The sequence below is a fragment of the Pollicipes pollicipes genome, unplaced genomic scaffold (assembly GCF_011947565.3).
Source record: "Pollicipes pollicipes isolate AB1234 unplaced genomic scaffold, Ppol_2.1 Scaffold_7231;HRSCAF=8579_pilon_pilon_pilon, whole genome shotgun sequence".
NCBI lineage: Eukaryota > Metazoa > Arthropoda > Thecostraca > Pollicipedomorpha > Pollicipedidae > Pollicipes > Pollicipes pollicipes.
In genome coordinates this window covers 25,952,329-25,976,551 of record NW_023597034.1, presented here as the reverse complement: position 1 = coordinate 25,976,551, position 24,223 = coordinate 25,952,329, and the positions used below count along the sequence as shown (strand labels likewise).

Genomic DNA, 24,223 nt, shown 5'->3' with positions numbered 1-24,223 from the left:
GGGTCGCGGCCACCCCGATGGCCGGCTATTGTTGTAACACGATGCGGCTGCCGGCGGTGGCCGGTGACGACAGCCCGCCACCAGGGTGGTGATTCAGGGGCTCGTCGGGAGCCGGGGATGACAGGGTTGTCGCGTGGCGGCGCCGGCGTCGTGGGCCTGAGGGCGGCCCTCAGACCACACACACACACACACACACACACACACACACACACACACACACACACACACACACACACACACACACACACACACACACACACACACACACACACACACACACACACACACACACACACACACACACACACACACACACACACACACACACACACACACACACACACACACACACACACACACACGAATACACACACGCACACACGCACACACACACACACATAGCGTCGCCACGCTGGGCGATACCAGACTTGGCACTTAGGTTTTCTGGTACGCCGGTGCAACACCCTCTAAATCTGGTGCATGGGTGCGCAATCTGATCCTCATGATGTCCTGATACAGCGTGGTGCAACTGACCTCTTTGTAAACAAAATTAATTGCTGAGTCGCGCTGGAAAAGTAATCCATTAGGCACAGATCCCAGACACCGGTCCCGTTCCAACAAGTCCCCGGAAGACATTAATCTGGCCAAGCAACTGCACCCCCGGGAAAGGTCGGAATGCATTGAGTCGAACTACGAATGACCTAAAGCTCCGCCGAATCGCATGTTTGGAGTGTGCTATCTTTTGATTGATGGACACAGCCCCGTCCGCTACCCTCGTGAGATTAGCCGACGCTCGGCAGGCTGCATCAGTCACGCCGTTCAGGACGCAATCTGGAAACTGGCCATTTTGCTTGTCCGCATTCATAACAGTTGGCATATCACCACTGTGTGCAGGCGTTTGGGTCGGCCGCCCCGCGCGACACTTCACATCATCTATAACTGTCGTCCTACGCATGCGACGCAAACCATGTGCGCGATGTCGCAGCAGAAGCCGAAGCCACCGCTTGGCATGCTCGACGTCTTGCACGCAAGATTGAGCTGCTCCCGCGACTGGCGAAAGTACGCGTGTCTCGTCGGTGGCTGCAGCGCTGTCCATCATGATCGGCCCGCCACCCAGCGCGAGCGGGCCGAGTCCGTTTGATGCCGCCGGCTCTGAGGCGCACCCGAGACGGGTCTGGCCTCGGCGCCGCTCCGGGCCGGGTGGGTCAGGGGCGGGCCCAGCGGACCCGCCTCGAGCTCGCCCCGGCTGCCTGCACCGCGGGCTCTGGCGACTTCGATGGCCCGGTCCGACACGAGTCGGGAGACGGCCGCCGCCTCCGGCTCGGGAGCACCGTGCCGGAGCAGCTCTGGACCGGCGCCGAGAACGGCGGACGACGGTGTACCTGGCAGCGAAGGAGCCCGAGCTGGTGCGGCAGACCCCGGCGAGCTGGCCACCCACGCTCGGCTCTCCGGCCGCAGCAGCTCTGGACCGGCGCCGAGAGCGGCGGACGGTGGTGTACACGGCAGCGGCGGAGCCCGAGCTGGTGCGGCAGGCCCCGGCGAGCTGGCCAGCCATGCTCGGCTCCCTGGCCGCAGCAGCTCTCAGTCACTGACGGCAGCGGCGGGGCCGCACCGACACGGCAAGCCCCGGCGAGCTGGCCAGCTGCACTTGGTTCCCTGACCGCAGCAGCCCTCGCCTTCGATGGCGGCTTCCTATCACCACGCTCGCTGATTGGGCGGAGGTTGGGACAGGGGCTTCGAGGTGGCGGGCGAGGGTGGTGTTGGTGGGAGATGAGCCCGTCGCGTGGGTTGGGGACGGATAAGGTGGTGGGTGGTCCGGCCAGGGATCTTTCGAATCAGCGAGCGAGCAGTAGTGACAGCCAGACGGAGATCGCTTTCTTTGATCACATATCTCAACGAAGGCAGATGGCAATAACTGTGTATCATTCCCGATATAGAGGACCCTCACATCGGCGCCGACGCGGAACCAGCGTGGGTTTAATCTGAGGTAGCAGGGCCACTGGAGCTCCAAAGCCTTTCTCAGAGCCCTGCCGGGCGGAGCGGGCGGAGGCGGAGCCGGCCAGGAGCGCGGCTCATCGACTTCGGCCGAACGACAGTATCGTGCAAAAACAGTAACGGCCAATGATGTTCGCACGTCATACTAAGTTCAGATATGGTGGGCAATGCACCGAAAAGATAACGTCGATAATAGCACGGTATCGTGAGGTCAAGATGAGTGAGGCGTTAAGTCAACACAGCGCTGTCGTCTAGGCCAATGCACTACAAAGCCACACGAGTGCAAACATGGGGTACAAACGCCTGTGCCGAGGCAAACAGTTGGTAGCAGCACAGCACAGTTGTTCATTTAGTTCCGCCTTTTTGGACACAGCTGCAGCCAAATCTGCAGACCGTACTGCTGGCCGTGCAGCGATAGTCCAGCCGATAACACACGGTCGAGGTGGCGGCAGGGCTAATCGAGGCCCACTGCAACAGCTTTTCAACACGCTGACCAGGCGCTGCCGGCGAATTGATGCGATGGAATCAAAAGTGCTTATGCGAGCACTTTCGTCGTTTCAGGCGTACTCCTACCAGAGTGAGAAGACGCCACCCGCGCCAAAACGATAAATAATTCGTTGGAGCGACCGATAAACATGTGACTAATCCCAAGGCTATTTGTGAAGGCGGCCGGTCTGAGTTTACCCTGATGGCTGGATTGCAGAGTTCAGTTATGTCTGGCGGCGCTTTTAATTCATCCCACTGATTCCTGGGAAGAACTTGGCATCGCATTTCGCTGTGCGCAAAACTTCTTATGCGAAACCTTGTGTCACATACATTAGCATGAGAGCTCTTGGTACATATGTTTCCTTGAGTGCAAGTCTTCCTAGACCCAAACCTGGGTTCATACAAACCATTGGAAATCAAAACTTCATATCCCAAAACGTCGTGAGTGGAACTCATCATGTCCCATTCCTCCGAACACGCATCTCTTCGCTTCACATCACTGAATGTCCGTAGTTTTTCGCTTACGCAGCTGTTCGTGTTGCTGTTCTTCACATACGCTGTCCTTCGTGTTGCTGTTCTTCACATACGCAATCGTTCGCAACACAACTCTTTGTACACACGTCCGTTCCGTGTTTTTTTTTTGTATGTCCGTGCAGCGTCTTTTCTTTTGAGCTGTTTTTTTATCTGCATCGCACTGCTTTGTCGCCCACAAAATTCCTCGCATCACATTTAATTATGCCGAACTATTTTCTCCTACCTTGCACACTTCTTGAATTGTACGCAACTTAGTTCCTTCTACCTATTTCTTATTTGTAATAATAACAAAAATACCCATTCCTTCTTTTGCGGAGTAATTCGTGTCGCATTTTTTCTACACGCAAATCATGGTGTTACATTTGTGGGCATGCACCCGCACAAATCCTGCCATCAGTAGCTAAGCGAAGCACCTGGTGTGGTCTGTCACGTATGACGGTTACGCGGCTGAACGCCAGTTCGCTGATTAGACAGGCGTAGCGAATGTAACGGCGCGTATGGACCACCTCCATATGCGCGCTGTTCAGCTTCGCTGCCGCAGATATCTAAAAGTTCAGAAACTAGGCGTAGAGTTAGTTAAGGCACGCATGAGGTATGCGCCCCCACCCCTGCCTCCAACTTCGGGAAGGCCTCTCCGCCCGAAGTGTGGGGAGGAAAGGACGCTTTGTGTGAGTTCATGCATGTCTTCCTTAGACATCCATGGCAAGACGTGAGCGTCGATGGACGAAATCCTCTGACATCGGGAAGGCAGAAGGCTCAGAAGCATGACAAAAACTCCGCAACGCGAATAAAAAAAAACGTATGGATTCGGGGCGATCAGGTCTCAATGTACATACATGCTCTACATGTCTTTACCCGGACAACATTGACAAAACCCTTTTAAGGACTAACTTACGATACTTAATACGATGAGAAGAACTGAGTGTACAAAGCTGGGCCCATATAAGGGTTTACTGGGGTAGGCTTCTGCGTGGGAAGATTTGCGATAGGAATATTTGCGTACGAAATTTTGCGTACAAAGTATGACAACCAGGATATTTGCGTACGAATTTTTGCCTACAAAGAAATGTGATCGGAATAAACGTGAGGGGAGCTTACCAAGTCACCTGACCCACCGTACATAACCCATGTTATGAGAATGAATGTGCAGGGTGCTTCAACAAAAATGTGGTTGGGTACAGGACTGACATTTGTGTGACAACAACTTCAATGGCTGTTATCTGAAAACAGTAACCACATAAACATTATCCGTCAATATACCATGGTGACGTGGACAGCGCGACAGTGGTTCGTGGCAGCTTCAGCGTCATTGTCCATCACTGTATCCGATAACATGTGACAAACATTCAGGCGAATCGCATCCATTACCGTCTAGTAGCCCAGCTTAGTAGCATTCGTGGAAAACCAGCTACGCATTCAAAACAGTCTTTTTCTGTTTGTTTCAGCCCGTTCCGACTTACGGCACATAACCACGTATAACCAGATATATAATACCGCATATCAAACCACATATATCCGCATCCGTTCGAGCGGTTTTTCAGCGCGAACATTTACCGGTTAGGGAAAACTGTAAGCATAAGCCGAGACACGGCTCGACGATACGTTACCACTGCACAATACCAGGCGGCATCTAAAAGCACCACTCGCCCCCAACAGTGGACACGCCCCAGTCTGTGGCGTCAAACGGGCGAGCCGGACGGCTGTCAGGACCGGGGTAAGAGTGACTGTCAGGACCGGGGTAACCGAGCCCGTGACGAGACGTGTTGGTGTTTGGGCGGACGGGCAGACCGTGGTCCGCTGCTGTAAACACTGCCCACCGAGGCGGATCAGCGTAAGCCAAGACCGCGGAGTTAAGTGCTCCTGTCGCCCAGCCCGAGATTTGGGGACCTCATGGCTATACTCCGATTCTGTCGTGGGAGGACCGGTAGACAACTTGCCTCCTCGTGGTGTGTGGTGTGCAGGTCCCGTCACAAGCTATACACAACAAAATGCTTTATTTGCAATAGATGTTGTCTTTTGTGGGGTGATTTTCAAATGGGGTATGACCAGAAAAAAACAATGTTCCAAATAGACTATAAGCGCAACAATCGGATACATGAAGTTAGTCGTGAATGATCGATTATTTCAAACATAACCATTGTAAGTGAACGAAAAATAGCTCGTCAGTGGCAGATCAAATCAGGAATGCATTGGGTACAAGTATGCATATCTAACATTTTTAGAACGAAATTTACCCATAAAAACACCACTGTGTCACATGCATGTGCCTCTGACACATATCTCAGGCAATTTTAGTCAGCGGCGGTGAGGTATTCCTCCTACCTTAATCACGGTCACAGCACCCTTTGGCTAGCGACCATTTAAACCAAAAGCCAAATAGCCCTACAATAAAACACACCGCACTGCACTGATAAATAAACCGCGAGCAAAGATTTGTGCCGCTGTATCCGTCAGGAATAAATGCCTTCTGTGACAATAAGCACGAGGTCTTATCACGTCGCCTAGAGGCCGGAGTATCATTTATCATGAGCCAGACTATTACCAAGCTCCGAGAGACCATTTGGCGTGCGGCAGAGACAGCCAGCAACACTTCAAAGACCATAGTGTAATCCTAGCGTGGGGTGCTGTGCCCTCCCGTTCACCGACGATCAGAGAGCTGCCAGGCGGCTGCACGCGCGCTGGGGCCGATCGGGACCACAGCTGTGCGGACATTCCTGCGTGGCTTTGATAATGTTATGCCAGACAAAGTTCAGCACGACGATGTAAAAGGCCGCGATATGTCGAACAAGTTGCATAAAACTCACGCGTTACGTCATTGCGTACAGTTCTGGCTCACCGGAAAGGTGGGAAAACTGCCAACCTTGAACGATGACCGCGGGATATAAGCCCAGATCCCTTTCAATCATGGTTTTTGCTTTAAGTCTTGTAGAATCATCGTATGTCTGGATGTTTATAATTTTACAGTTGTTTACGTGATCATTGCATTCGAAAAGCAAGATGACTTTTGGCACAATCAGTGAGAACACTAAATTAGCTGGCAATCATCATTACCCTGCCCTACCTCACCCATCAACACCTGACCAGTTTCCTTCTGTTGAAGACCGGATACATTTCCCTACAGGTCAGTCAAAAGGCCTGCGCCAATAAACAAAGCGTGTCACCTCAGTTACATTAACACAGCGTCCCTCAGAATATTCAGATCGGTTCAGATTTCAGCTTTCAGACGCCCCGAAGCAACCCACCGCCACCTTCTTTCTGATCACCCCTGTCTCTGTCGGCGGATTCTATTGGCTGTGACGTGACATGGGCTGCTCCGATACTACCATTGACTGAACCATGCGCAATATGCCAACCTCTGAGACTTGGCCCGCGCCGGTTCCCACCGACGCCACAGGGCGGCGTGGCGCCCGGCGGCGGGGCGGAACGGGGCGTGGCCGGAGCGAGGGCGTGGGCGGGGCCACGCACGTGCGTGGCGCGCGTGCTACTCACCCAGCCCGGAGCGGGCGGCCACGGCGGCCGCCAACAGCACGGCCGTCAGACCGTGACGCAGCATCGCATCTAACTTCCTCCAGTCGTCAGCGACGGGCACGCACGCGACGAGCGGGTACGGCGGCGGCCGGGGCGCGGTCGACACTCGGCGCGAGCGGGCTGGGCCGGGCGGGGCGCGCGGCGCCGGCAGCAAACCCACAGACTGCACTCAGCCGGCCGCCGGCTGGCGCGCGCTTTTGATCGCCTGGCGCCAGATCGGCGGCGCCGGCGGCCACGCGGGCCATGAGCCGGCACGGGCGGTCAGCAGCTGTGACCGGGCACGGCTTTGTGAGGAGCGTCATGAACCGACACCGCTGGGTCGGAGGCGTCCCAGCTACTCACAGACACTCACTCGTCAGGGATGTCACCAACTGACGCTGAGTGGTCAGGGGTTGTGTGGCCTAACACTGACTGACCAGTGAGGGATTGATGTCCTGACACGGGCTGACCAGTGAGGGATTGTATGTCCTGACACGGACTGACCAGTGAGGGATTGTATGTCCTGACACTGACTGACCAGTGAGGGAATGATGTCCTGACACGGACTGACCAGTGAGGGATGTCATGGTTTGGACCCCACCGATCAGGGGTGACAGGATATGACCGGGCGGTCAGTGACGTCATTAGCAGCAGGGGTAGTGAGACCCGCTCCTTGTTGACCAGGGCACTAATTTATTTCGACTTAGAGAATTATTAGAGGTGTATGTTGTTATAAGAGGCAACTGAGCTGGTATACATTCCCCTTAAAACAACTGACGTAACCCAAAGTTGTTTAACAACTTTCAAGTATGATTGCAGTTCTAATCTAAAGAATGACTCGCTAGTGGACGTCACCCAAGACTCACTGCTCATACGGAATGATTTGACCCACAGCCGGCCTCAGAAGATTTTCGCGCAATAATGCCTCAACAGCTCTCAGCGCAGCGCTGAAATTTGGGGTAGCTGAGAGTGCATCATGTTCACACGTGCTGAACAAGCTTGAAGTCTCTGACATCGATAGCCTATGATCTGCGATGGATTTCTCGACACGTTGACCTTTGTGACCGGACTTGACCGTTTGGAGGTCATAAGATTTAGAGCTTAATGGCTGATATCTTACGACTTTGGACGGCGTCCTGTCCTCCCTGATGATTTCTGATAGTGGAAGGCCTGTTCTTTCCATTGATGTGGGTTACATAGTTTTTATACTGACGGACGATCCACTGCATTAATTGCCTTCACCCATTCGACCTGATATAACATTTAAGACGTCATATTTGTCGCTGTCCACTGGTCACAATCTCTTGCAGATTTCCAATAGTTATTCAGCGTGGTCTTTCACAATGTTGTAGAATAGGTCAGTTTTCGATATAATAGGAGTGGGTCTATAAAGTGCTTATTTGGCCACTTTGGCTTGGTTTGACTTTTCGTTGCCGTTTTCACAGTGTTTCTGGCTTGCTGAGTTTACCAATATCTTAGGGCGGACGACCCGCCCTCGTGTGGCGGGGTCGATTTAAACCCCCTTTGAGAAGGGGTTGGTGGCCACCCAATCACGAAATAAGACTCGGCACACATACGTCGGTATCGTTCAATGTCTCAACAAGAGTGTTTAAATGGTTCCCGCATATTTGTGTTAAAGGTAGTCTTTTCCGGACATCGACAGCTTCTGGGTAATGCAAGTTCTGATCACAGAGCACACAGCGTTTTACATCTCTTCGTGCCTTTTTTCTCCCGGTTAGGTGGCCTTACATAGCCTCACGAATTAAAAAAATCCACAAGTCTATCGTCTGTCTTTTGTGTGTTCTCAAGTTATGATAAAACTATGATCCCACTTGTCATGCACTTTTTTCTCGGTCGGTTGCCATGGTTATCTTTGCCCTTCTCAGCATCATCGGCCTCTTAATTTCGTCACATCAGCCGACTTTAGAACCAGTCGCAGCCCACAGTTTGCGCAGCTGTTTGGTATCGGTCACCTGTTCTCCCGTGTATTGTTCGGGACAGGCATGACTTGCCCAGTGCTCCCGCTATTAGCAGTAACATGAAACGACAGCTTACGTTTATTGCAAGTTATCCAACATGCCTGTTTCTTTCGATTGTACCTGTTATGACGTTTCATCACGTGAGTGTTTTTTGTTTGTTGTTGTCACAAAGGCTTAAGTTAGCTAGAAAACCTAATACAAATGCAAGATTGAGAAAACAACACATAATTAGATATGTTTGAAAATCGAAATTATGAGTGCCATACTAAAATATGCTTCATTATGCGATAAGCTGTAGCATAACACAAGCCAACCAACGTCCTTTTACAAAGTCCTCTTATTTCTTAGAGGATTATTATTTTTTATTTCATTAAAATTTTGATATTTTATATTGTATGTATAAATCTCTAGATTATAAAACGATATCTCATCATTTCTTAAAGGATTAAAGGAAAGGATATTCCACATTTGCGGGTTTTTTTTAATGGAATAGCCATATTGAGGATCGCTTGGTGCAGTTCACAGCTCTACCGTTCTTAAAGAGAGTGCTCCACATTTGTACGGAGTTTTGAACTGAAATTCCCCATCTTTAAGATTCGTCGGTGCGGTTCACAGGCCTGCCTTCTTAAGACCAACACCCGTCTAGTTTTTTAGCTACACGCCCGCGAAGATGTGCAAACAATGTCGGGGAGACTTTTTAAGGTCACCCAAGCATCCATGATGTCAAAATGACGTTATTCAAATCCTGCCGCTCAATTTTCCATGCAGCGATCCAATGCCAATAAACATAAAAGTCGATTCGTCCATACCTGGCGTTCGTGAGCAGGATTTCCATATATGCCGGTCGCCAATCGGCTCTTAATGTTGCGCAAGGTACGATGACGTAATCAAACAATGTCGTTTTCAGGACTACTTTTTTAAACAGAAAGATTGTGTCGTCTAGAGCGATGCTTTTCACTTAAAAGTTTACTTACAGTTATAAATGGGCTTATTTCATCATATCTGATGCTTGCTTCAGTATCTCCAAATGCGGAACATCTTTAAGGGACAGTGCTTTTTAGTTACGGAAGCTCTGCACGTCCACGGGGCAATAAAACAAAGTTAAGCTCAACAAAGAGCAAGGGAAGAACGTCAACGAACAAACAAGGAACGAACGAACCAACCAAAAACGTCTAACTTCCGGAGGTTTTAACGGCAGGTTTTGTTAGGCATCGAGAGACCAGCGGCAATGACCACAAGTTTGCAAATACGCTAGCTGTTTTGATGGTTCAGTGCCGATCTGGCACAGCCGTTCACACCCTTTACATCATTTTATTTGGGTACAGTTTTTGCGGCTGGAAAATACTGATACCAACCACGTCCGCAAGTATGAGCCTACAGCAGTATTTATCCGTCTCCGTGTCATATTTTGCACAAAATCACTAATCTAAAATGCTTATCTGATTTTCAGAGCATTTACTGAACAGTGTCCGCGAGGATTTTATCTTTGAGCCCATCAACGCAAGTTACTAAATTTCAGCTAACCTTCAACCGGTGTCTTTCTCATCTCTGCGGCCGGGCACCTTTGTCATCTTCAACCAGCGCTTTTTCACAGTCACTGAACGAGATTCTGAAGTCTCAAAGCTCCATCCTGTCCAAAAGTCAAACTAAAGCCAGCAAAAAGCCGCATCACATAGTTCGACGTAAAACCGCGTCAGAGTAGGGTCGTTAAATGAAATGTAAACAACGTGCAGTGGGCCAGGCCAAACTAGCGTGGTAAAATAATAATTTAGGCTATGTTTTAACCCTGTTACTACCTTAGTTATGATAATGAGAAAAACAGCACAGGATAACCCGTGGCGTACTACATCGCACGCCGACGATAACTCCAAGCGGAGCTGAGCGCAACGGCACGAGAGTGCGATAAACGATGCTGGATAGCGCTTGCTAAACTGCAGGAAGCGACGGAGCCTTTGAAGCTCTGGGGCAGGCAATGACTCCTGTAGCCCTTCAGCCAACAAAGTCGACGACAAAGCTGTTTGTAGACCAAGGCCGGTGAAGCAGCACGACCGCAGCCGCATCCGTGGATATCCGGGGCCAGTTGCCGTATCCACGCGTGTGTGGTAGAAGTGTGCGCCTTAGGACCCGCACCATGCACAGCTGCCTCACACCACCATAAATAGCATCACACCTCAAGGTCACTGGCGCAAAGGCTCAATGTTCTTGTCCTGCGATCTATCGGCTCATTGGAAGTGCAGCAGGCCGCGCAGCTTGTTCTCCGCACGCGTCGGAGCCCGAACGCGCCGGGAAAGCACACGGCAGCGCACTTCCGTTTGTTTGCGTCTACGCCATGACCGGCTCACTGGTCGTCGCGACTGAGCTGTAGGACGCGGAGAGCCAATCAGAGCCATCTCCAATTTGAGTTCGACGAATCCTTTTCGCTACAGTCCTTATCTTAGCGGGTTGCACTGTAATTGCAAAGTATTGTCTCTCCTCATTTAATGCTCCCCAAATAAGCCTCTTACCCTCGTTGCTTGCGATGCGAGGGATGATGTATGTATACAAAGCGGCACGAGGAACAGGTTCTAATGAGCACTGCGGTCCCAAAAAGAAGGGTCGACAAGGCTCATGATAAATAAAAGCGAAACGCGGTGCATGCTTAATGTCTCATGACATTCACCATTATAAATGGCGCCTGCATAACTAATGGAACGTATCATCCCGCTGAAGTCAGAGCCGCTGTTGCCATCGATTTCGCTTCTATCTGCTTTGCATGGGATCATGGCCCCTTCGGCATCCCACCAGCCCTTGCTCCCTCGCAATTGCAGCGGCCCACCCAGTCAGCTGCGGCGCCGGCAGCGGCAGCCGGGCGCAGAGAGCTCCGGCCGTCTGTGAGATCACAGGACATTCCGGCGGCCTGGCCCGGCGCGGACTGAACACTCGCCCGCCGGCATCCAGTGAGAGGCGCTCAGTAGCTTACAACTGATTCCGAAAGCCTCACAGGTGCTGGTTATGGCGAGGACAAGTACGCATACTGTAACAGGCGCCCAGCTCCAGAAAATGTTCTTCCGGGATGTTATTCTTGCATTGGCCGTGTGAGATATACCTCTCAAACTATCACCCGGCGCCACATGTCAAGATAACTCCCGGATGGCTGCAACTTTCCCTGTTTGCCACTCCTCCTCTCAAGTGCTCCCATATTGAGGCTCGGCCAGCGTCTGTGAGCCTGACCGGGCCTCTCGGCTGTCGTCGGCCGCCACGGACGGTCGCAGGTCACGGTGCCCGGTGTGGCGCCGCGCGTGAAACATCACTCAAAGCGTGCAAAATCCCGCCCGTGGGTAAAGGTCAACAGGAAAGAGTAACCGTGACTAGAAAGGTCGCGGCAAGGCGTGCCTTCCACTGCCCGAGAGGCAGAGCCCTGTGAGAGGGAGACACGTCCTTTGCCTCTCGACGTTCGGGAAGGGCTCTGCTTGTTCCCATGGGTCGGGGGAGACGAAGCTCGGCCGCAGGAGACACGTTCTTCGTCTCCACGTCTCCTCCGACCCGACCGTCGGCAGCGAGCGCTCAACGGGACCGGCAGCGCAGAGTGGTGCTGGCGGCGCGCCCGACAGCCCAGAGCGGGCAGCGCGCCGAACCGGTAAAACCGATTCCGTGTCCGCCGCTGTTGCGACATGCGAGCAATGCCATCGGTCAGGCAGCCGGCAATGTCGGGCGGGGGCGGCCGCGGCGGCCGGTCGGCCGAGATTGTCGGTGCTATCCGCAGCGCTGACGGGCCGCAGATGGATCACGGCTCAGCGGCCGCGCCGCTCCGCACATGGTCCGGGTTACGGGGACCGTGCGGCACCGGTGACGTCATCGGACGTCCACGCCGACGAGTGCTGCCGCGCCAGCGATGTCGCCACGCTGTCAAGCCGTCCTGAGACAACAGGTCGTGTGCTGTCCCCAGAGGATCGGCATCTTGTGGACGGCTCGTACAAAATGCGGGGGAGGCCGCGCCAGGGGACCCGGGGCTCGAGAGAATGCATCCCCCACGAGAGAAGGTATCTCCTGCGCTCAACCTGAGTCTCTCCTGCCTGAAGAACGGACGGACGCATCTCCAGAGCGTGGGAGACGTGGGAACGCGTCCTCTCCGATAGGACTGCGTCTCTCGGACCAGGGGGACGAGCGGACGCGTCTCCCTCGAGCGAGGCACCGCGCCCCGGCGGGACCGGCTGCTGGGGTGCCTGGGTCCGAGCCACGGCCGGTGTTACTGGGCAGGAGCCGGTGCGACCGAGCAGACAGCGCCGACCTGGAGAGCCATTTACCATCCGTTCTGTTGATTCACGGCGATATTTTCGACTGTCGACGGGTCGTCATGATAAATGGTGAGAGCTGGTGGCACATTAGTACAAATATAGCTTTTATCATCGTCATGCGAAGCAGGTCCGGATCTGCCTTCTCACTTGTGAGAAGCAGCCAGTCATCACTCATAATAATCTGGTGCTCTTGGCTCCTTCCAGATAATACAGTACATTTGTTTTCTTTTTCATGTGCTCATTATTCGCAATTCCAACAGCCAGGTAGCCTCTAATTGACTTATGATTTCCTGATCTTTCTTTCTTGGTGCTAACCAATCCCATGCCCAAGTTGTCTAAACAGCATCATTAGCAGACTTCTTCCAACCATACAGTTATTTATGAACCATTCAGTCATTCACTGCTTCACTGTTAGCTCATTCTGCAGAATTGACCGGACAGACAAACGTCGCTTAAACCCTTAACCGTGTGTTAAACATGGATCTCACATTCGGCTCAGCTAGGATAGCACGAAATACGTTCCAATTACTGGGATTATTTGAGCCCCAGCTCCCAAATTACGACCACTTATCACGATTTACCACTAAACAGCATCAGTTTACCAATAGCGAGTTTCTGAGGGCGCCGCGGGCGAGCTCCGCGCCCCATCCCGTCCGGTTTGATTCCCATTCTGGGGGTGCGCCGCAGCGGGTGGTCACCGCTGCAGGGCCTGCGGATTACCGACGTCATCGGTCACTGCCGCGGACCGACAGCGGACAGCAGGCTCCCCCCCCCCCCTCGCCCTCCGGCCGAGGCACGCGCCGACCGCCGAACGGAACTCTCCCGTCTCGGAATGCAGATCGAGTGCAGAGAAAGCGGTGCCAATCATAACACGGCAGCTTATCCGCCGGGACTCCACGAGCCTGCTATCTGGGGAGCGATCAACGTCCCCTCCCCTGCCGCGATCGGTCCCGCCCCAGATTCCGCAAAACTCTCCTCCTGTGTCATCAGCTACCTCATCCAAGTGGTGGTAGCTAGTATACGCTTGCAAGTATGGCCCTGCCAATGTCAGAATACCAATGTCAGGCTCGGTGTGTCAATGCCATTGCCATGCTCAGTATATCCAGTGCGAATATCAGGCCCAAAACGTTGGGTGTTTTGCTTTGCTTAATGCGGTAATCTAGTTTTGAACAGAGCCGATGAGCCTGTTGAGGCGTGCTTAGAATAGTGATTCAGTTAAAAGCTGACTGACGTTGACAACCCGGGGCACAGTTGACGGGTGAGCAGTGAAGTGATGGGTGTGAGGTTAGCATCGGCGTGAATCTTAGTCACATTTAAAGCTGAGTTGAAATCTTGGGGACTAGAAAAGTGTCAATGCTCATTTGTCAACACCGATGTGTCGTCAATACGCCAGTTCTCGTAGAAGCATGCCTGTGGCAGGACTAGCTTTTCAGTGCTGTTGCGTCAGTATTATCAATTACCGTGACATGTGTGTCATAGCAATTATTACTTAATCAACCTGGGTGCAAATGTTTATAGATTCAGATTTATTGTTAATGCCGTTGCTGATATCTGCGCTATCGCGACTGACAACTTGATTGTACATGTCATGTGCATGTCATAATTGCCAGGTTTGTTTTCTGTGTCAGCGACCGCTGTGTGAGGGTTAGTGCTGTCAGGTTCAGCATAGAAACCTAGACACGTGCCAGAATCAGCATATTTTTGTCAGTATGGAACGTTGGTCTCACGGTGGCGCGTCATCATGGCGTTGTTATCAGTACATCAGTGTTAGCCATGGCACATTTGTATCAGTGCAACCGTCAATAGCCAACACTTCCGTCTTCGTCACTTTCAGTTGCGGTTTAAGAGAGAATATCACGCTTCATTCACGGTTAGCTCGATCATCATGCCACTTAAAATTCGAGCCTGGCTCGTTTTATGATAGCCACTGAACACTGGCAGCGGAGTGTGCAGGACTACTGCCGACGTCAATAAGATACCGCGGGCCCGGCCGGATGGCATGGCGCTCACATTCTGCGTGCATAAATCAGACGGAGCTTATCCTTGTTTAAGAGCCGTGTTCCGACGCACATTTGTCTGGGTATCAGCTCCTGCCAGGAGCCGGGTATCAGCTCCTTGCCGGGAGCCCAGCGGCTTGCCGTCGGCCGCAGTGTTGTGGGTAATGTCGGCTGTCGACCTTGATAAACTCCGGCCAGGCACGCCCGTGCCGTCGACTTCGGGGATACCCAAGGTATAACGCACGGGAATCGGAAATAGGGAAACGAAGGACGCAAGCGACACAAGCGACACATCACGATTTGCGATATTCATGGTCCTTTAAAAGGAAAGGGGCCCCAAGAAATAATGCTCCTGAAGGCCTCTTAAAATAAATTCGTACCGTTCGAAGGTTGGAATGGTTTGCATATTTCGTCTGTGCCGTGTTGAGTTTTTTTTGTCGGGGAGAATTAGCAATAAGATCAACACAAATATGGATATTGTATCATTACGTCAATATTCGTTCCTACTGTAATTTGGAAAAAGCAAAGTTAGTTAAAATTAATTATACGGACCCGGCTTCTCTCGAAAACGTAGTAATTAATTCTATTAAGCGTTCTTATCGTGTTCATACCTAAATCAAAGTAATGTATATTCCCTGGCGAACATAGATTGCGCATATTGAAATAAATTTTTGGCCAGGTTTTGATCTACAGCCTTTGTTCAATCCACAAGACCCTCAATGTCTGTATAAAAACGGCAAGACCACTGATTGTTGGCCGTTTAGAAGGTGGCCACTAACCATTGCGAAATGACTAGCACCGGCGGTTTATTTCATACGGTCATTAAATGCCTGGTTGCTTCAGTCTATTAACTTCTAAATGCAAACATAATTACATCTTCCGGTACCCTGCCTTCCGATTGAGCTAAAGAAAGCAAAACACATTACTAAAGCGAATAACATCGGGGCTCCTCGAAATCAAGGAGGCTAAATGCAGCGATACCGTTTTTGGAGAGCAGGCTTGTCATCAGCAGGGGCCTTCGTCAACTATGGTAAACCGCTTTACTAAGACTCTGGCTGCGCCCCTGTTTGCAATTGCACAACGTATGCCACGTATCAGTAATGCGTATCGTTGATTCCAGCGCACGATACAGGACATTATGTAGGTACCCCACAGCCCGCCTTCGTCTGCCCGTCTGGACACTTCAGAAACTCAATACCGTGTACCGATGCAGCAATGTCTATCGATATCCAGGCACATTAATATCAAATGTAAGCGCGAGCAGCTTTCATGAGCTAGTGGTGGGCCGCAGGCATGCACAATTCGCATCAGTTCCCTCTCGTTGCACCCTCCCCTCAATAACAGTTTGCTCTCGCTATTGGTCCCGGTATTCGGCCTGACCCCGCCCCAGCCGGACCGCGGGCGGACCCTGCGCTTGCTCGAGACGCCGAAGGATGCACCGCTGAAACAACCAGTCGTCAACCAGCCTAACCTTTACACAACGCCAGCGCGACCCTGCACGGCGCCGGCCCGCCCGAGCGTCGCCACCCACCGCGGCCGCGAGCGATCGGCAAACAGCCGGGCCGCACGACTCCGGCGCCGTCCTGCCGCGGCCCGCGCGTGGGAGACGGGACGCCGGCACGAGCCGCGCGCTCACGCCGCGTCGAGTGCGAGACGGCAAACAGAGCGGCGGCGCGGCCAACTCACGCGCGGCGCGCAGCGGGGCGGCGCGGCGCCCACGCGTGCCGTTTGCACGGCTCGGCGCCGCCGCGCGCGGCTCCATGAGGCGAGCCATGACGGCACGCGCGGGGGGCTCCCGCCCTAGACCTGTGATCCGCGTTTGATCTGCTGAAGCCAGTGATCCTGAGCGGGCCGGCTTGGGGGATTTCGGGATAGCTAGGCAGGGCCGCTGTACGGGGAATTACTGGGAGTCGCGCGCCGAGACATGGACTCACGCCGCTGCCTCCCATGTGCCGCTGCCGGCGTCTGTCAACCGCGGACCGGTGACGCGCCCGCTCATCAGCGGCTGCATCTTGACGGACGTCCATGACGAGTCGAATCGAAGTCACCCAGTCAGTCGCACGTGCCGTGGCGGCTGCTGATGCTAAGATGGACTTTGGTGCCGGGGTCAATCAAAACTGGTGTGTTTGCAGGGTGCATTATCCTCCAGCCTTCCGATGACCTGCTACCTCTGTCACTGATGGCATGAAGGGGACCGTGGCCGGTGGGCCGAGAGCCAGACCTCCTGACCGTGGCCGGTGGTCCGAGAGTCGAACCTCCTGACCGTGGCCAGTGGTCCGAGAGCCAGACCTCCTGGCCGTGGCCAGTGGTCCGAGTGTCAGACCTCCTGACCGTGGCCAGTGGTCCGAGGAGTCGAAACCTCCTGACCGTGGCCAGTGGTCCGAGAGTCCAGACCTCCTGGACCGTGGCCAGTCGGTCCGAGAGTCAGACCTCCTGACCGTGGCCAGTGGCCCGATGAGTCAAGCCTCCTGACCGTGGTCAGTGGTCCGAGAGTCAGACCTCCTGACCGTGGCCAGTGGTCCGAGAGTCAGACCTCCTGACCGTGGCCAGTGGTCCGAGAGTCAGACCTCCTGACCGTGGCCAGTGGCCCGTGAGTCAGGCCTCCTGAACGTGGCCAGTGGCCCGAGAGTCAGACCTCCTGGCCGTGGCCAGTGGTCCGAAAGTCAGACCTCCTGACCGTGACCTCCGTGACCGAGAGTCAGACCTCCTGACGTGTTATCACAAACAGCATGGCAGTTAATAAAATCGGGCATTGTTACCAAGACAGGGGTGAATAGGGACACTTCGGAAAAAATCTACGACCCAAATTCAGGTCTGTACGAGGCTGACAAGGGGCATCTTCAAAACACAGACGTAACGTCAATTCGGCACAACATTAAACACAACATCTCCCAATCTCAGACCCTAGCTTAGTTCTGCGCAAGGCTACAAAGAACCACTTCTCATCCTCAGACCCTAAATCAGTTCTGCACAAAGCTAAAAGGGACCATCTCTCAATCTCAGGCCCAACGTCAGTCCTGTTCAAGGCTAAAAGTACCAGCTCTCAGGATCAAGAGGCCAAACGGCAATATGCTGGAGCAATTAGAAAAAAAAACTGCTGTCCTCAGTGGCTTTCCGTACCCAGAGATCCTGCCTGGACACACGCCTGCCACCAGTGGAACAAATGGAACATCACCCACCCTCACGAGCCGCGCCGAGCCGCGGCTGCCGCGTGGCGTGAACAATGCCAACCGCGGTGCGTTTGTAAACACACCTTATGCCGGCGACCGGCGGGCCGGCACAGGTCGGCGGCGCCCGCAGGGGCCGGCGCAGCGCGCGCCGATAGGGGGCGCTGCTGCCCAATCAGCACCCGTCCCGAGATGAACGGTCGGAGAAGCTGAGGGCCAGTCTGTCTTCTGCTAGACCCAGATTCAATCGGAGAGTGGACGCTTGAATCAACCACGTGTCGACTGGGCCGATGGCAAATTAATTGATTCATCTCCGCGTTGATGTGAGTCTGAGTCAGAGAGTCAACCGCAATGATTGCAATCATCGCTGAGTCGATCGAAATAGAGCTATGAGTAAGCGCAGATCTTCTGAGTCGGACGGGTCTTAAATTGCAACAAGCAACTTGGCGTCAGTCAACACAAGCGCCTGTACAGCGGTGGGGTCCCGTCTGGAGCTAACGGCGGCCGAGGTCCGTCAGCCCACATCCGGGGCTGACCCCGGGCCGGTCCGGGCGCCAGTCCGGCCCCGTCTGGAGCGGCGCCCCGGCCGCCGGATCTCGGCCGAGGGTCACTGGCGCGCGGCTGCCGATTTACGGCGCCGCCGCCGCTGTTTACGATGGGCCGTGTAAGCGGAGACGCCGGAGCACGATTTATCGACGGAGCGCCGCCGGCCGACCGCCGACAACCGGTCAGCGGTGCTGCTGATTTAGCGGCGGCGACCCCGCGGCGGCGCCGACCGCCGTCTTCATTACGCGCGCGGGGCGCGAGCCGGCGCGTGGTTTATGTGTGGCGGTGGCGGCCGAGCGCGGTCCGGGGCGCGCGGCAGCGCAGCGCGGCGCGCCACCGCCCGCTGCGCCAGTCTCGCCGCGAGTTGCAACCGACCGGCGGGGCGGCCGCGGATGTCAGGTCGACGCCGCCCTGGGTCGCCCGCTCCCGCCTGCTGTGCGACACCTCCGAGGTGACCGGGCGCGGTCGCTCTCCAGACCATCGGCCGCCGAAGGCGAGAGGCAGCACAAACACGCTCCTGACGCGCGACATGGGCGCCGCCCAAACATCAACACCGGCCAGCGGCTGCCGACGCCAACACGCCGCTGCGATTGTTGTGTGACAAAACAGTCGGCCCACCGCAGGGCAGACCGATCTTGTATGACGAAACAGTCGGCCCACCGCAGGGCAGACCGATCTTGTATGACAAGACAGTCGGCCCACCGCAGGGCAGACCGATCTTGCATGACAAAACAGTCGGCCCACCGCTGGGTAGGCCGATCTTGTATGACAAAACAGCCGGCCCACCGCAGGGCAGACCGATCTTGGATGACAAAACAGTCGGCCCACCGCAGGGCAGACCGATCTTGTATGACAAAACAGTCGGCCCACCGCAGGCCAGACCGATCTTCGTCCGTGTACACGGCTCGGCGCGAATTCTCCGCCATCTCGCTTCGGTGCCGTGCCTTTCTCGCCTAGTTCAGGGAACACGTGGCGCCATGGTGTGGCCATGGACCAGGGGATCTCACCATGGGCGCTGATGTTGTACTTGGGGATGGTCGGTTGCCAAAAACGTTCCGCTGACAAAACGGCTCTTGCAACGTACGCTGTTCATGATCTTCTTCTTGGAAAGCACGCCAACGGAAAGATGAGACCAGTCGATTGCCAAACACGCCTAAGTACCATCGCGACTCATAGCTTAAATCAGAGTGTTCTTTTCATAGGACTAAATACTTTCATATCCCATGTTTACCAGCCGATAGTTCCAGAAGCTTCTTTATGTTGTTCGGGGAACGGTCATGCCCCACGGGCTCTGGGGATTTCTGACCGAATGCTCCTTGTAGTGCGGAGAATCTCTGCGAGACGATGGTCCCCGCGCCGGCAGGCAGTTGAGTTTCAGTCGAGACGAAGTGTAAGACTCGATCTCCTCAGCTGGGTTTCAGCTTCGATAGTATCGATAATCTAGTTTTAACATTTTTTAGCCTACAGGGCCTGTGGTGGTCGTCCTTTTCAAAACTGGAACAGTACACAGTGCACAGATCGCCCGTTTACAGTGTTTTCAACAGTCCCAATGCATTCTGCGGTCTACATTCGCCTTATTCCCCTTAAAAGCGCAAGCCTTCTGCTTCATGATCCACAGCAGTCCTTGACAGGGTAGCTCGTCGGTCACGTTTGGGAACGCCATGGTATGGTAGATATCCTTGACACCGTTTAGTTTGCCTGAGGATCCACCTGAATTGTTCGCGGTTCATCGGTTTCATACATCGATACTGCGCGCAAGCTCTCACTGCGCAAGAACATAAAGTGAAATTTAGGGCATATCAATTAGTGAAACTACCTTATGCATGTCACGATGGAACCAGGGGTGCAGTTTCCTATTTAGTTATGGTGTGGTGTGGGGAGGGGGCTTCAACCCGCTAACATGAGCTCAATTTTAGTCAGTTTTTTTTTGCTGTTCAGCCCCCACTCATTTTTAGAGACCACGCCCCTCAGTGAAACAAAAATCTAAATTGTCCTATGGATGCACATATGTACAGTTGTGAACTAAAGACCCATTTTTCAATTTAGCAATGCATTGAAGCCTTGATGCGAGACATACAGATATCAGAAGCGAGACGATAGCGATTCTTTTCGGATCTAAGCCATGGTTGAGTAAGATCCAAGCACCTCGCGAACGCCTCGCAAGTGGACTGCCATCAGACTATTACTATTGTAAACACTGCCACAGCTCAATGCCAGAGTAAACAGCTTTAGCACACCTCTTCTGTTGATAGGAAGTCACACATCGATAGGAGCATGAGGAAGTGGCGATGTGGACAAACAACAACAGACAGGGCTATGGTTTCGTAGAATAGGTTGGGGGACGGGGGCTGAACGGGAAAAATACCAAAAGCTATCCAAAACGCACACGAGGCGGGTTTCTCTTCCGATGTGATCAACTTGCTCTACAAATTTGGGGTCGGGGTGGGTTGGGGCGGGGAGGGAGTGTTGCTTGGAGCTGAACCCAACCGAAAAGGTAGCTACACCGATAAAAGGAGCACCACGGGTTTTCCAGCCTCGAGAAAAGCTTCTTGTGATTGGCGATAGACACGCCGGTGCCGCCCTACTCTCCCCCCCCCCCCCCCTGCATGACGCTGCACCGTCACACCGGCGATTGTGACCCCCGTCGTGCCTAATTCAGCGTGCCGTGGGCTACCGATCGTGCTAATATAGGGCGGTTAGCTGGCTTACATGCAGCATCGCATGAGGGTATAGTCTGTGTGCCGTCTGGGCGGCTGGAGGGCACCATGGCAAGCCTTATGGACCGTCTGTCTGGACGTTCCGATGCACCAGCTGATAACACTGGGGACGCCCAATAGATCAATCTGCAAAAAGGACTCGAATCGTTGCCAACGGCGAAAACGCGGTTTAAGGCCGGGCACAACTACCGACTTTCATGTGCAGAATGATTTATTACCATACCAGAGACGAGATGACCGAGAGTAAAGTTTAGCCAATCACCAATTTTGCTCCGCGAAAATGCACCGTGATTATCTCACCATTACATAAATGGGCTGAATGCAGTCTTCGCGTGCCGTATAACAGCCCTTAACTTCTTCGCCAAGTAGCACGCAACACAAACACTGTGACTCGACAGCATCGTATCCACACGCCAGTCAAAACAGCGCCGGTCACAGTACACAGCGCTGCATAAAACAGCCGGCGTTCGCAACTGAATATTGTTTGCCGTCGACAAAGTCATCGTTGTCGAACGACCTCACTGGAGTCACTCACCCGCCGGCCAGGCTGCGAGCATGACACCAGCAGGATCTCTCCGGCCTCCACCGGCGCGCAGCATCTCAGCTCGTGCCTGCGTTCACCAATCGGACGACCCGTATGGGCTGTTCGGGCGGCGCACCGCAGGATACATTAGCCACAAGTACTTACCAGTGACCCATCTCCTGTGTGTGGGCGATACCAGTGGTACTCGCACATGGCTCAGTGCTCAGTGGCAGCGGTTCCGTCCGTGTTCAACAAGGCGCGTTGGTTTGTGTGGGAGCACTCACCAATGACGCAGCCCTCCGTGTCGGAGCGGGCCCAGCCGGCGCAGCAGATGAAGAGCGTGTGGTGCCGCGGCCGGAACACCTTCTCGTACCGGAACACGCGCAAGCCTCTGACGAAAGAAGTGGCGGCATCCTGGTCATGGACGGCGGGAGACGAGGGGAAGGAGGGAACCATTTGTGTCTGGTGCACTGCTAACGCCTTAATTGATTAATGTCTTGCAGTGTTTGCAACACACACACACACACACACACACACACACACACACACACACACACACACACACACACACACACACACACACACACACACACACACACACACACACACACACACACACACACACACACACACATGCACACACACACACACACATGCACACACACATATATATATATATATATATATATATATATATATATATATATATGTACATATATAATATATATATATATATATATATATATGTATGTGTAGATATAATACGTACATTATGTATATTGACGGTAACAAATTCAGCGTCCATGTCTGACATGGTTTGAGCGAATTCATTGGTTCGTGTCAAGGCGCAAATGGCACGCATTCCGGACGTCAGCGGTCGTCTTTGGTCACATGTGATGAGTTCTTTCGTCTCCTAGAAGCTTACTTTGCTTATGTTAGACATAGCTGGAAAAGGCTCGTATTTTCTAAAGTTACGAAAGCCTAACGCCTCGATGACTTATTGCACGGTTTATCGCTGTCACTCATCGAAACACGTACTATAAACAATCACGTCAATTAGTTATCAAGGCTATGAATCGGCCCATTTCCAACAAATTTGAATAAACAAGCAGGAGACCTTCGCAAGTGGAGCTCATGGGCGTCACTCGGTAAGCCTTTGCCTAATTAAACGATAATGAAGCGCGGCGTTAATCGGGGAAGGCGGCTGTCCAGGCGTGCTCGTAAACATGGCGACTGGCACCACGATAGGTGCGTGCGTCACACCCTCCCGACGCCGGCCGTGATCAGGAGGGGCACGCCTCCGTGGAGAGCGGACCCTCACAAAGGCACGCGTCCGTAGAGAGCGGGCTCTCACAGTGGCAGGCCTCCGTGGAGAGCGGCCTCTCACAGCGGCACGCGTCTGTGGAGAGCGGACCCTCACGGCGCTATGCGCTGGGTTTTACTGAAATCAGTTTCCAAAGAGGTGCATTGGGCGCAACGACACATTGAAGCATCCACCTCCCAATGAAATAATATTCATGAAACTGACCTGTGCCGAAACTTGGATATCTTGGGTTTGTCGTGATCCTGGTACTCGATCGCCTTGTACTCACACACATGCGGCCTGGAAAATAAGATACAAATGTGAAAAACTTGACCCAGCCCGACTGGGTTTCTTAAGCCCTTTTGAGAGAAATATCGCAACATTCTCTTATGGCATCGCCGTCGAAATTGCTTATGATGAGACACATGTCCATGGCTAGATAATACTTTCCTTGCAAGACAATACATTGCCAAGTTATGTTCTCAGAAGAGGAATCAAACTTCAACCAAATGAGGTTAAGATGGTCTTCCACAGAGGATTGGGGGAAATCACGTTTCCATCAAAGCACACTCTGTAACTTCGTCAGGAAACGACTGAAGCCATACATTTACAAAAGGGTAGTACATATCGTAATCAGCTGCGACCTTTTGACGCACAAATCGTGGTCAAATCAATGGATATGCGAAGAACGAGGATGGGTACCTTGTCCCATAAGATCTCCGGATCCACGGAGTCAATTGTGTCGGAGTGCATGAAACTGACCACCGGAAACTAAACTCTCTTTGGATATGCGCAAGTTATGTTTTTTATAGGTAATTCAGGACAGAAAATGTGGGACGGAACAATTTTTGCGATGTGGTTTGTTTGCCTCCCCCACGTTGCTCACAAACGGTTGCTGTGTCAGCGACGGGTGCATGGGAATAAAATTTGGTTGCAAGTTTTAGCTCTAGGTAAACATTCCAATTTTTTGGTTTACATAGCCTGGAGATGCTGTAAATGCTCGAAACATACAGAAATAATACTGCCATGAAGCACAAGATGAACTAGGATGTAACACGGTTTTGAAACTTCAGTGGCAGGTTCAAATTGCTCAGACAGGGGTTATAAGCACAGACCATTAGGGCTTACTACCTCGCCGGTAACATACTACGATAAATAAACCAGTTTATAATGCCAGAAATGTGGTTAAGAGCAT

The 24,223-nt window shown here is 53.0% G+C and overlaps 2 protein-coding genes across 2 annotated transcripts in view; both read right to left on the bottom strand.

The window, feature by feature from the left end:
• The window catches only part of LOC119109293 (multiple epidermal growth factor-like domains protein 6), a 64,274-nt gene extending 57,591 nt beyond the window's left edge, over nt 1-6,683 (bottom strand). Inside the window, exon 1 of the mRNA XM_037232891.1 lies at nt 6,505-6,683. The gene's annotated coding sequence lies outside the window, so the exon portion shown is untranslated. The remainder of the gene's footprint in view (nt 1-6,504) is intronic.
• LOC119109295 (multiple epidermal growth factor-like domains protein 6) overlaps nt 1-23,422 on the bottom strand; it is a 32,982-nt gene extending 9,560 nt beyond the window's left edge. The window contains exons 1-2 of the mRNA XM_037232893.1: nt 23,254-23,422; nt 22,010-22,116 (exon numbers count right to left, since the gene is read on the bottom strand). Coding sequence (XP_037088788.1) covers nt 22,010-22,116; nt 23,254-23,411 — 265 coding nt within the window. The 5' untranslated portion in view covers nt 23,412-23,422. The remainder of the gene's footprint in view (nt 1-22,009; nt 22,117-23,253) is intronic.
• Between the last annotated feature and the right edge of the window lie 801 nt (nt 23,423-24,223).